Raw genomic sequence first — 13,648 nt, forward strand, 5'->3', positions numbered from 1 at the left:
AATTTTATTCATTTATTTATGTGTGTGTGGCCAGCTCAGTCCACCAGGGGGCGCGGCTGGCTGGCATGTGGTGCTGGGGGATTGAACCGTGGTCCCTGTGCTCTGCCAAGCTTGTTCTAAGTAGGTGCTTTAGACCACTGAGCCATTTCACCAGCCCCGATGTTGGAATTTCAAAGAGTAAAAATATGAAGATATAATATGTGTGTGTACCAGCTTACCACAGTGAATATATTTATGATTTATAGCAAAAGCATACTAAGAAAAAGAGCTTACAAGCTTTTAAACATTCCTAAGTTATAAGGTTGATAAAAGCTTTTCTTCGTTTTTGAAAGATTTATATAGATGTCAAAGGGATATTTAACTTAACATGAGGTTTAAGGGAAGGGGTTTTTCAGGACTCAATACCATTAAAAATTGAAAATCCCGGGGCTAGGGGGTGTCGCTCAGTAGTAATGTGCTTGCCTGGCATACATAAAGCCTTTTGCTCAATTCCCAGCATGCCCTACTCTACAGGAACCATTGTAAATCAAGTACACATCTAACATATTGAACCTACTAAGTGTCATACCTTATGAACACGATGCACTCTAGAGTGTCTTTACTGTTTATTGCCTTTGCTATCAGGTGGCTCAGATTTTTGGTGTGTGTCAGTTTCTCAGAAGTGTATTGTACTGGATGTCACTAGCCCAGGAAAAGATCAAAGTTTAAAGTACAGTTTCTAATTAAAACGGGCATTCATACTACCGTAAATTTTAAAAACTGTTAAAGGAGTTTAACAAAATTAGAGGCCATCTTTATAATTTTCTCTAACCAAATATCTAATAAAAAGAATGAGAAAAGGTCTGTTTCCTTTTTCACACCAGAAAAAAATTGAAAAAAGAATTTTAAGCCTTTACAATTTACTTGATTAGTGAATGATCTAATAAGTAGAAGCAAAATTAAATTTACTGGTATGGTTCCTTCTTAAAAGTTTCTTTTAGGTTTATATTGCAATAGAATACCTTGGGACTAAAAGGTTATTTGTCATGTGTAATGACCTCTTACATTCTTATAGAGAGTACCTGTGTTAAATCTAGGACCTTGCACGTTTCATGTGCATTCTATCACTGAACTAAATCCCTAACCCATATCTGTCTATCTATATATATATTTTTTGGTCTCTTAATTTTTTTTTAGTTGTCTCTTAATGTTTTCCAAAATGACTTCAGACATAATTCTCCTGCTCAGCCTACCTAATGCTGAAATTACAGATGTATGTCACCAGACATGAAAACCTGGCTTGTTTTGTTTTTCTATTACAAAACCAACATAGTTACCTCTTAACCAAAATGCTTGAGACCAGCAGTGTTTCCAGTTTCATGGTTTTAGATTTTGAATATTTGCATAGACTGGTTGAGCAGTCCTCCTGAAATGTGAAATGTTCCAAAATCCAAAATGTCTTGATGCTCTTAACTGAATAAAGTTTTCAGATTGTTTAATAAAGAATGCTCAACCTATACTATCTCAAGAGCTCTACTGACTTCTCCAGGTATTGAGAAGATCAAAATCCTAGGCAAAAATACAATGTTCTTAGTAAAATTAAGTTTTAAAAGTTAATATGCTTATTAGGAAAAGGTATCACTTATTAAGAAAAGAGCACTCTATTGCTAAAATTATCTCCTCAGCCCTCTAATCAATATTTTTTGAAATCGTAATTTAATCTCATTAGCTTTATGTAAACTCATTGCCACAAAGAATAGCTCATAAAAACCTGTGCTATGATTTGATCCTTATCAGTAAATTTAATAATTTAACAAGTTTACTTTTCCGAGACTAGTAAGATTGTTTTTTTTCATCTGGTCCTACTTACTCTTAAGACTTATTGTGGAGGGTGTCAGGATTGCACCAGGTATGTAGTTTAGGTTGGCCTTGAACTGCCCCAGTCCTGCTTGAGCCTCCCAGGTGATGCGATTACACGCCATGTGCCACCATGAGTTTTTCACACTTTTTATTGTTTTCCATTGCCTTTTATATATTCTCTATACTTTAATTAGCTCCCTTGTGACTTGTTTTTAAATTATCCTTTTTCAAAATAATAATCATGAACTTTTAGCAGCTTAATCAAATTTAGCAGCCTGAATAATAGGGATTTTGGCAGAGTTGATTTGTTAGGATAATTCCTACTGAAACATCATAGCCATAAAGGTTTAAATTTTTTTCCCCAGGCAATTGTAACTGTATTTTGGTCTATTCAAAAGAGCCCTGGGGCTCCAGACTCAAGTACTCCTCTGGGCTGGGTCCGCTGCCCCAAGTCTTAGCGACAGGGAACCTCATATCCTCCTTAGGTTGCTCATTCAGCAACAGTGAGCCCCAGGACAGAAGATAAAATAAAACAGGACTTCTTCCTCCACTGCAAGCGTTGATTTCTGCTGTGGCAGGATGGGAAACAGTGCAACTCTTCCTTGAAACTGGGCGGTGCTGAGGTGTCTGCCCTGTAGGTTCCTTTATACTTCCTTCCAGTCTCTGGAACTAGTTCAACTGGCGGATGAGCTGGTTGATGGGCTCACTCTGATAACCAGGTGAGCCTATCTCCTTGAGAAAGCCCACTCTGTTCTTGGTAGCTTGCCGGACCAAGACAGGTGGAAAGGGCGCAAGAAACAGGCAATCTCCTGGAAATGCGCCCCTGGGAAGATGATTTCATGAATGAGGTCTTCCAGGCAAATGACACCAAACTTGCCCTGGTGCACCTCGATCACAAGTGTTAGCCGTCAGCGGGAAGGTCTTGTTTTTGACCTTGCCCTGTCCACGTTTCAAAATGAGTTCCCAGACAGACTTCAGATTTGGAAATCCCAGGTCACATAAGGCTCCACTATCCACTGCATTTTCAGAGTTTGGGCTATTACTTTAACAAAGTCACCACTGAACAACTTCTATAGGTGAAGTGAACTCACCCCGTTAATACTTTGGAGGTGGACAACAAAGGCCAAGGAATGTTCATCAGGTGCTTTTCAGAGCACGAGGTTTGACTTCTTGTTTCACGCGCACCCTGTCACACAGCTGCCGCCAGGAATCATGAAGGAAAGATTCCAGTCACTTAAATCTGATCTCTTTTACTTTCCTCTCTTTCTTTGCTAAAAGTGTCTGCTTTGCTTGGGTAGCTTTGAGGCTTGATAAGCCTTCCTCTTGTTCAGATTTTCTGGAACCAAAAGGATCTTTTTTTCTTTGCTCATCTTCCACCATCCTTCCAGCATGAGGGCTCTAAATTCTTGTTTGAAGTTCAGTTTTTAAAAAAGATTATAAAACTAAATGTGCAATATGCATACTTTCTGCATGCTGAAAAGAAAACAGACCAAAATGTTTCATCTCAGATATGAGACATTTTTCTTACATGGAAAGGTGAGAGAAGAAGCAAATGGGAAATAAAAAGGATCAAGATGTAATATGTGTATGTATCAATTCCCATGATAAGGAGATTTTAATTCTTTTTTTTGCAGAACCGGGGATTGTACTCAGGCCCTTGCACTTGCCAGGCAGGCACTTATTCTACTGAGCTACCTTCCAAGCCCCAGTTTTAATTCTTTTTTTTTATTTTTTAGTTTTGTATTTTAGGGAAAGCTCTACAGGGTGTTCAGGTTCTCACTACTAGATCAGACTTGTAGTGATCCACCTGTTTTTTATTTGGCAGAACCAGGGATTGAACTCAGGCCCTTGAGCTTGCCAGGGAAGCGCTTATTCTACTGAGCCATCTCCCCAGCCCCTGGTTTTAATTCTTAAAAATAATTTTTGTAATTTTTGACATTCCTTTTAAGTTGGGATTTTAGATTAAAAACAGTGAGTTCATATCTGGAGTTTCTCTAGGAGATGATGTTTCTGCAAAAAGAGAAAGCGAGTACTTGTTGATGATCATAAAACTAAATGTGCAATATGCATACTCTCTGCATGCTGAAAAGAAAACAGACCAAAATGATGATCATAAAAACATGATCTATGTTCTTACATAGAATGATGTTTTAGAAAGCAGTATATCCTCAGGATGTATTACATAGCTATCTCTTGACTTAGCTCTTCTCTGTGAAAGCTAGCATTTCAGTTTGTGGAGGTTTCTTTTTTCTTTTTTGCAGAACTGGGGATTGAACTCGGGTCCTTGCACTTGCCAGGGAAACGCTTATTCTACTGATCTAGCTCCCTGGCCCAAAAAACTTTTTAAATGTCATATGGGTTTAACAGAAACTTGTATATGTATAGACCTTCTGCATTAGTGCCAGGCATTTTCTCCTAGACCATGGTTTATCTTCTAGGTTTTGCAGTAATAGAGATGTTTATCAGATCCTATGTTACAAGAGTAGAAACTATACTCTGGGGCCAGCCAAATAGCTCAACTGATTAAAGAGCCTGCAAGCAGGTGCATGGGTCAGGGGTTCAATTCCCTGGCCTGCTGTGCCAGGCCCACCCCCAGGGCACGCTGAGACAGCAGTTGAGACCCAGTGTGGTGTCGCACGTCTGTAATCCCCGCTCTTGGGAGGCTGTAAACAGGCAGATCATTCCGAGTCTGATCTAGTTGTGAGACCCTGAACACCCTGTAGATCCTTCCCTAAGAAATACAAAAAAAGAAAAGAAACTTTACTCTGGTAGAACATATGTGAAAAGCCCCTGAAAAACCATAGCATCTATAATACTAGATAATAGCATCTGTGCTAAAATAATACCTGCCGTCTGTGGGGATGGTTTGTGAAGCTCTTTAAAAATACCAGGAAAATGTGACTTTACTGTGGTTTGATATTAAAACGAAGTCATTGCCAGATTCGATGGCTCAGTTGAGAGGCTCATTGTGCCATATCTAGGGCCAGAGTTCAAAATGGAAATATTTTTAGTTTGATGCAGTTTTTGGCATAAATTGAAAACCTCTGTGGTGGGAAGATAAGGAATCTTACTAAAACCTGTATCGTATATCCCCAGTGGCTTTCCAAATGTGTGTGTTGGTTGATTAAGAAAAAAAAAAAAAAAAAAAGACTTATGAGGAATGGTTGTTTATTTTTCAAAGTAGTAGAGCTTAAATATAGCAATGAATTAAGTATGTATGGAAGCTTCTTTAAGCATCTTTAAACAAATTTTAGTTCAGGTAACTTCTGAATTCACTGCAGAGATTGTCACTTGTTCTGGGATGCTTTAGTGAAATAGAATATAAAACAAAGTAAATTTAAGTCCAGGTAGTTTCTGAATTCTATGCAGAGATTGTCACTTGTTCTGGGATGCTTTAGTGAAATACAATATAAAACAAATGATATATTCTCCTTGATAATGTCCTCTTTCAGAACTCAGCAGTAGAGTGCTTACCTAGCTGGTGTGAAACTTGATGTCTATTTCTTGGCTTTGCAAAAAATACTGATGTCTCTTTAATATAGCTAATATTACTTTTTCAGTAAACAAATTTTAGTGCCCAAATTGCACAGTGGATTAGAAAGCAAAAAACAAATCTGTGACCACATCCTAAATTTATTCCCATGTTTTAACTACTTGGATATTGTCTTATTAATCAGTGTTTTTCCCCTCCCCTCCCCTCTTCCTCTTCTCTTTCTTTTATTCCTGTTCTTCCCCTTTCACCCAACACACCTAAACTTACTGAGTTTCCTGCCAGTAATGATAGGGAAGGTGCTGTATAGCATGGTTTCTCTAGGTATCAGCGCCTGATTTTATTTTATTTTGGGTACCAGAGACTAAGCTCATGACCTTGCGCTTGCCAGGCAGCTGCTTATTCTACTAAGCTCTATCTCCCTGGCTCCACTGTCTGATTTTAAAAGGACCATATAGCTCTTAAAGGCCCGTGTATTCTTTCATCCCAGAACAAGTGACATTCTCACCTTTTTCTTGAATTTCTACTTTGAAGTCTTTTAAGACAAGACATTAGGCACTTCAGCAAGATAAATAAACAAATCTTGACTAATCAGTTTGCAAAAATCTTTAGTGTGTGGTATTAATCATTGAAGAAATGCTTTGTTTATTAATATTTTAGGTTGAATGTAGTTGATATAATCATGGAAAGAAAATCTTATATACATCTTACTTTGTTTTTTATTGTGTAGGGAAAACTACTTCTGAGTTTATACTTGATTTTAGGGAATCTGCCAAAAAAACGATCCTCTCCTTTTCCTGTTGCCTGGAATTTGAAGCAGAATTCATATGTGAATTAATAAAAAATTCTAAGCCAAACCAAACTGAACAGAATCTCAGAAATACAAAATTTGAAATAAAATGAACAGTTAAGCTCCATAACTTTTAAGAGGATAGAAGCAGAATTAAAAATCAAAAGCATGTTTGGAGTATGCTTTTAAAATACACTAGATAGACAGGGTGGTGCATGCCTGTAATCTCAGCACTCAGGCTGAGCCAGGAGTATTTCTTTGAATTCAAGGCCACTCTGGGCTACAAAGTGAGTTCAAGGCCAGTCTAAACTGCATAGTGAAACCCTGTCTCAAAATGACAAAAAATTTAAAATAAATAAAATAGATTGGTTGTATCAAATCAGATTTTTAAAAGATAGACAACTACAAAATCTACATAGTTGGTAGAAGACTATGGTACAATAGTAAGTTGAAACCCACCCATAGTTTGCATAGTTTGAGAAAGTGGTTACCTTGAGCAGGCCACAAAGGAAGAATAACAACCTAATGATCGTTGCTTGTTTATTATACTCCCCAAGGGGAAGAATTGGTTTGAGGTGTGTTGTGAAAAGTTTAGAGTATTTTTATTATAGTGCCATAATTTTAAAAAGTATTAAATGTGTTTTATCCCAAAACAGTTTGTACATTCACACTCCATTCATCTCAAAAAAAAAAAAAAAAAAAAAAGATTTAAGGCTGTCTGTGCCAGAGTCTGAATGAGCTGGGCATGGTGGCTCATGCCTGTAATCCCAGCACTTGGGAGGCTGAGGCAGGAGGATCTCCAAGAGTTTGAAGCCATTCTAGGCTCCATAGAGTTAGATTTAAGCCCAGGTTGAACTCCAGAGCGAGACCCTGTCGCAAAAATGAAACCAAACCAAGGAGGACCTCAGTGAATGATGTTACATTTTTGTAGGGAATCATTAAATGTTATGTTTTGTCTATTCCTTTTGGTAATATTTCTAGTAACTTCTCTTAAACTCTTTTTAGCTATTGGCTTACAGCAACTTGATATTTTGTCTGTTGTCCAAAAAGGTGTCCTCTATAAGATCTTTTTAATATTTTCTGTTATTATCTGATGGTTAATTTAGATTTTATGTCTAAATGTTAAATGATTCTGTGGAATTTGTATGCCACGTGAATGTTTAAAAGTCATTTAAGGGATAGGGTTTTAACTTCTTGCTTGATTCCTTGAGTTCAGTCCGCAGCACTATAATAAAAAGCAGGGGATTGGAGCTTGATCTTCCATTTAGAATTTCTTACAGTAGAGTAATCCAGTAAAAATTAACTGGTTTCTTAATTTTCCATTCCGGCTGAATGAAAGGTTAGGCTAGTGGTATTGATCTGAGATGGAAAGTGAATTTGTGAAACCTAAAAATACCTTTGGTTGTCTAGAAAGCTTTTTAAAAATGAAGGCTAAGGGGCTGGTGAGATGGCTCAGTGGTCTAAAGCACCTACTTGGAACAAGCTTGGCAGACACAGGGACCACGGTTCAATCCCCTAGCACCACATGCCAGCCAGCCCCGCCCCTTGGTGGGCTGAGCTGGACACACACACACATACACACACACACACACACACATAAATAAATTAAAAAAAAAATGAAGGCTAAGCATAATGTCTTTATAGCTTAGAAGACCCTCACTGACCAATTCTCCTTCTTTTGCTCTACAGTTAAATTATGCAGGAACCTGAGAAGTGTGACTTAAGCTTAACACTGCAAAATTCATTCAGTTGAAACAGACCTAGGACTAGAATTCATTCAAGGCATTTTTGTTACATAGATACTTAATGCATTCTGCTTGAGTACCTCTTATCTGAAATACTTTGAACATGAGTATTTTAGATTCCCAAGTTTTTACAATTTGGGAATATTTATATAGATTTACTGATAGCATTCCTAAACTGAAAATCTGAAATGCTCTAAATTTGGGATTTTCATTTTAGGGATGCTCAGGTTATACCAAATTACATGCCTTAAGTGTGTCTTGCCACGAAAATAGGAAGAGACCCGAGGCCACTGCTTGGCAAACTGTGAGTCTGTGCCTGAGACACTTGTCATTACAGTCAGAGCTACAACTGTCTCCTTGGTACAGGAGAAGTCTTGTCTTACGCTGAATTTGGATATAGAAATTTAGACATGCTTACTCTTAGGATGACTTTCCAGTGATGAATAATGTCCCTAATCTTGTGTTTCAGCTCCAACAGTTACAACTCTACCAAAGACATGGAAGAAACCAAAAGATCGAACCCGGACCACTGAAGAGGTGTTAGAGGCAGAATTGGAGGTAAGGGACAGCAGAACTCTTTAGCTCATCTTTAACTCAGTGATGCCCTTTCCTAAGACTAGTGAAAGGTTGTTCTTTTTTTTTTTTTTTTTTTTTTGACATACCATTTTCGAAGCAAAACTTGATATATCAAATGGAGAGATTTTTAAAGTTCATATAGAGTAAGGTTTACATAGAAACTTTAATAACATGATTAATTTTACTGGATTCTCATCTTTCCTTGAAAATATAAGCCGGGTGTCATGATGCAAACCTGTAATTGCAGCACTCAGGAGGCTAAGACAGGAGAATCTCGGTGAATTCGAAGGGGCTTTTCTGCTGACCTACTGTTTTAGTTACTTTTTACTCATTGCTGGGACAAATACCCGACACTCAAAATGAAGGAAGGAAAGGTTTATTTAGCTCACAGTTACTGGAGGGTTCAGTCCATATTCCCGCTGGCTCCAAGGCAAACAGCAGCAGTTCATGCGGCAGAAAACAATGAAGAGCAGAGGAGGAGCAGCAGCTGCGGCGGCGTCCATCAGGCCTCTCTCTTCCTTCTGCACTGACTGCGGCGCGGCTGCCAAGATCAAGCTCCTCTGAAGATGGACTTCTCCACGGAAGCAGGGCGGGGCAGCAGGAAACCAAGCAGGGGCAGGAAACCTTTCTCAATTCCGGGCCCTGCCCACCTGCAGGGCGAGGCCCCCACGCTGCCCGAGCTGAGTCAGCCAAGTTGACACATTGTACCAACTAACACATCTATTTACCCAATCCTTGGAGGAAAGAAAGGTTTTTTAGGCAGGTTCTCACTAAGTTGCTAATTGCCCAGAAAGGCCTTGAACTGCAGTCCTCCTGCCACAGCCTCACATTTTCCTGAGCGCTGGGGTTTTCCCCCAGCTAATTAAACTTTTCATCCCCTTCACATAGCTAACAGCACCCGTTTCTTTCTTTCCTGCCCTGTCATAGCTCTTAGACGATGTTCTGTTAGTGTCACAGTCCCATAGCAATCGCTAAAATGCTGAACAGGTATGAATTCATTGCAGTTATCAAGGTAAGAACAAGGACTAACAGAGATATAAAATAGTTGCTGCACTTTTCTTGGAGCTGAACAAGAAAATGACGCTCCTACCGAGAATAAAATACCTTCTAGAGGCAGGAGATTCACATTCATTCCTGGTATGGCTATAAGCTTCATAAACTGATTTCCCTTTAGATTCCAGTGGTTTTAAATTCCTTGTTATACTTCACGTTCCTTTGTAATAAGGCTAAATTCCAAGTTATTAAATATTAAATGGATGGGCTGCCATTCCCATGCCTTCAGATACTGATCTTGTTCTTTAGCTTGAAGGTCAGCAAAATTTTTCCATGCGTGTCTGGATAGTAAATATTTTACAACTGTAGACTGCATGGTTCCTGACACAATAACAGTATAAATAAAGAAGTATAAGTATGTTCCAGTAAAACTTTTTTATCAGCGCCCACTGACATTTGAACTCGTGTGGCATGAAATATATTTCCCAGTTTTTTTCAGTCATTACAAATACAGAAACCATTCTTACCTTGCATCCTTTGCACACCCAAGTGGTGAGTCAGAGATGGTCCCTGGGCATGGAACCTGCTTTAGCTACAAACAAACCTGTGTTGACTGATTTGAAACAGGCGCTGATTTGCTAACCTTGTGCTTTAAAAATAAAATTTAAAGGTTATTTGCTAACAGACTTTTCAGAAATCCTAGCCCTTGCCTTTCCTAATCTAACATACTTGATCAAGCACTTTAGTTAGTATCAGATAGTTTTGTTCTTATTTCAATTCATCAAGCCTTGCCATTCTTAATCACTCTTTAAAAATAATTGTTTTAGACACATCCTATAAACTGTAGTCTAGAAAAGCAGCAAAAGGATGTTTTGTTTTTAAAATGGTAGTGGTCTCCTAGCACTGCAAATAAACTTAATAAATAAAATTGTTGGCTGAGGCATCTTAAAATTTGTTTTAAAATATGTAGGCAGGCTACCTTCTTTTTTAACAGGTTCTTATCAAAGGTTCACCTTGCATCATACAGACAATGAGGTGCTTTTCCTTCACTCTAGTTTTTTAGGAACTGTTAAGACACTTTCAGACTGGTTTGATATTTCACCCTGCTAAAAGAAAAATAATCACCATTTACATTTAATTTTTCTACTTACTTTCAAATATTCATTACACTATGCCCCAAACTCTTCAGTGGTTCTGTATTCTCTGAATTATGGTTTGCTATTCATGTGACAAAATTCCTTACGCTTCTTTTTGCAGTGAGAAATTGAGGTTCCAAGTAATACAGTCTCTATGTGTTGTTACCGGTTTTCGATACAGAGAACTCAGTAACTTTTCCTAATTTTTTTTCACGTTTTTATAAAATCTGGAGCACTCTGCATCATTATATAGTATAGCTTTTCTGTTCTTTAGTACCATTTATATATTTATGCCTTGAATTATTAAAGATCTTCCTGTGTCAGGCTAGAGTAGTGTAGTGTAGTAGTGTAGGTGGACCTTTACTTTAGACGGAGGCTGGAGGATTGCTTCAGTCCTGCAGTTGTAAGCCAGCCTGAGCAACAGAATGAGGCCGCGACTCAGTGACAAGGTGGGGAGCATCTTGAGGACCTGTGCTTAATCACGTTGTTGGGAAGTCATTGTGAGTTCATGAGTTCATTTAGACTGTAACAGTATGCAGTTTTTAAGAATGAGGCTGCTGAATCATGATCCAGTCTCAGATCTGTTTCACTAAAGGATAGAATATGCCTACTTCCTGCTGTTTTTACAAAAGGATTTATTGGGGCTGGGGAGATGGCTCAGTAGAATAAATGCTTCCCTGGTAAGCACAAGGGCCTGAGTTCAATCCTTGGTTCTGCAAAAAAAAAAAAAAAAAAAAAAAAAAAAAAAAAGAAAGAAACAAAAAGGATTTATTTCCTAATGTTGATTCTTGGCATTTTATACCTTTTCTCTTTTCCCTATTCTTTCTTCCCTTGGGCATTTGTGTATCTTTGTGTGTATTTCCTTACTTCCATTGTAGAATCAGGACCTTAAAAATCATCTATTTCGGGGGCCTGCCCCTTAGCTCAGTTCTTTAAGTGGCTGCTTCAACAAAGCAGTCAGGCTCAGGTTGCAGTGGTTCATCCCCACAACTCAAGCCAGCCAAACCTGCCCTGAGGGCATTCGGAGCAAAAAAAAAAGCTATTTCTACTAATAACATTTCAAAGTTTAGTGTATTTTCTCTGTGATCTGATGTATGATAGAAAATTTACCATATTTATTTACACATGTTAAAATCTTTTAAGTAATAAAGTAAGATTTGTCACTACAGTTTAAAAAACTTTTCTTCCATAGAGCAATTAGTGTGAACTATCTCCCAGGACACTTAACTGTGCTATAGTGGGAACAAATTTTTGGCTCTTCTAGCATGAAGGTATCAAGTGGAAATTCCTCTTTCCTCTAAATACTTGTTCCAGAACTGTATTCGTAATGCTGCTCTTCATGAGCAAGAACCTTAAATTTCAGAGAGTTTTGCTTTAGGCACTTCTGATGCCCCATTTGGTTTGATATCTAACATGAAGATAGTAAAAAATAATCCTAAGAATAACTTCAATATTTATTTATTTATTTATTTATTTATGTGAGTGAGTGAGTGTGTTTGCCTTTTTAAAAAAGAATTGATACTTTTGAACCCAGATTTTTCCTTAGGGAGATGTGTTCTGAGCATTTTCCTTATATGATTTTTTTTTCTGCCGTGTGTGTGTGTGTATGTACGTATTTACTATATCACCTCAAATAATCTTAAAAACTAACGTGCAAAATACATTGTAAACTAACAGGTGGCCTCCTTATCAAATGAGATATGTTCATCTTCATAGAACATATACACTTGAAAACTATTTTCCAAACTCTGTTTCACAGCCAGAAGACAACACAGAAATACACTCCATAGTGTTTCTTTTTATATTTGTAGAGCTTTAGTGGCAGGAGGTAGAGTGCTTGTTTTAGATTTCTGACTAGGATTCTTTCATGTCCATCAAGTTCCAAGGATTAACAGTTCTTTCCATTCTAACTGTTGGTACATTTGTATTTCATTAGTCATACATAAAAGTGTTTCAGTAGCCAGTTGAATTGTTTGCCTTATTGTAGGTGGTGAAATGAGTAAAGTATTTTTAAAACCTACTTTTTTTAAGAGCTTGGCTTGTTGACTCATGCCTATAATCCCAGCCCTCAGAAGGCTGAGGCAGGAGGATCCGTGCAAGTTTGAGACCATCCTGGGTTACAAAGTGAGCTTGAGGGCATCCTAAACTGCGTAGCAACACCCTGGCTCAAACAAAACCCCTACCATTTTAGTACCATATCCTGAACACAAATGTTTTTATCTTGAATGACATGTTTTCTCTTGATGTTAAGGGGATACTTATAGAATTTTATGTATATTTACATGTGTGAGAAAGAAAATGTAATTTCTTTGTTCACTTATGCTTTAGCCTAAGCTTGAAGAGGAGTGTTCAATTGACAGAATACTTGAATCTGAACCTGATAAAATGAGCCAAGGATTTCATCCTGAGGGAGAACCCTCTGACCTAAAAAAGGTGAAAGCTGTGGAAGAAAATGGAGAAGAAGCTGAGCCTGTGCATAATGGTGCTGAGAGTATTTCAGAGGGTGACGGAGCGGATGCTAATTCAGGTTCCACCGATAGTTCTGGTGACGGGATCACATTCCCATTTAAACCAGGTACGTTTATCCCTGCTGTCCTGTGTCCTCTTTTCCTTCTCCTTTTTACTCTGCTGCAACCTTAGAGAAAGCTTGCCTCCTCATAGAGAGATGCTGGATCATCACAGTATAATTTTTACAGAGTAGATCAGCAGCACAAATCAGTGACTAGCAAATCCAGAGAGTTATGTGTTGGCAGAAATGATTGCTGTTTCTGATATTCCAGGACTTACTGCCATTGAAAGACCAGCCGACAGAGGGAATCTGTGTCAGGCTGTTGAAACTCAGTGAAAGAAATTTAATTTTATTCATTACAGGGCTATTCTGGTTTTGACTGTACATAGCAGTCATTTCACAAGTTAGAACTCAGTTTATTAATCCAAACTACTCAGTAGAATTGAACTCTCATATACATCAGCTGAATAATTGAATGCCTGCAGTATGAGAGGTACTCTGTGAAACGTGTGATAAACTGTGGAAGATCTTTCATCTTAAGACATCATCACAAAAAAAAAAAAAAAAAAA

The 13,648-nt window shown here is 38.0% G+C and overlaps 1 protein-coding gene across 5 annotated transcripts in view; it reads left to right on the forward strand.

Moving 5' to 3' along the window:
* Eif4g3 (eukaryotic translation initiation factor 4 gamma 3) overlaps nucleotides 1-13,648 on the forward strand; it is a 400,120-nt gene that overhangs the window by 290,617 nt on the left and 95,855 nt on the right. For all 5 annotated transcript variants that reach the window (XM_004637641.2, XM_023722577.1, XM_023722578.1 and 2 more), the window contains 2 exons: nucleotides 8,334-8,422; nucleotides 12,898-13,144. In XM_004637641.2, the coding sequence (XP_004637698.1) occupies nucleotides 8,334-8,422; nucleotides 12,898-13,144 (336 nt within the window). The remainder of the gene's footprint in view (nucleotides 1-8,333; nucleotides 8,423-12,897; nucleotides 13,145-13,648) is intronic.

Source organism: Octodon degus, unplaced genomic scaffold (assembly GCF_000260255.1).
Source record: "Octodon degus isolate 3935 unplaced genomic scaffold, OctDeg1.0 scaffold00092, whole genome shotgun sequence".
Lineage (NCBI taxonomy): Eukaryota > Metazoa > Chordata > Mammalia > Rodentia > Octodontidae > Octodon > Octodon degus.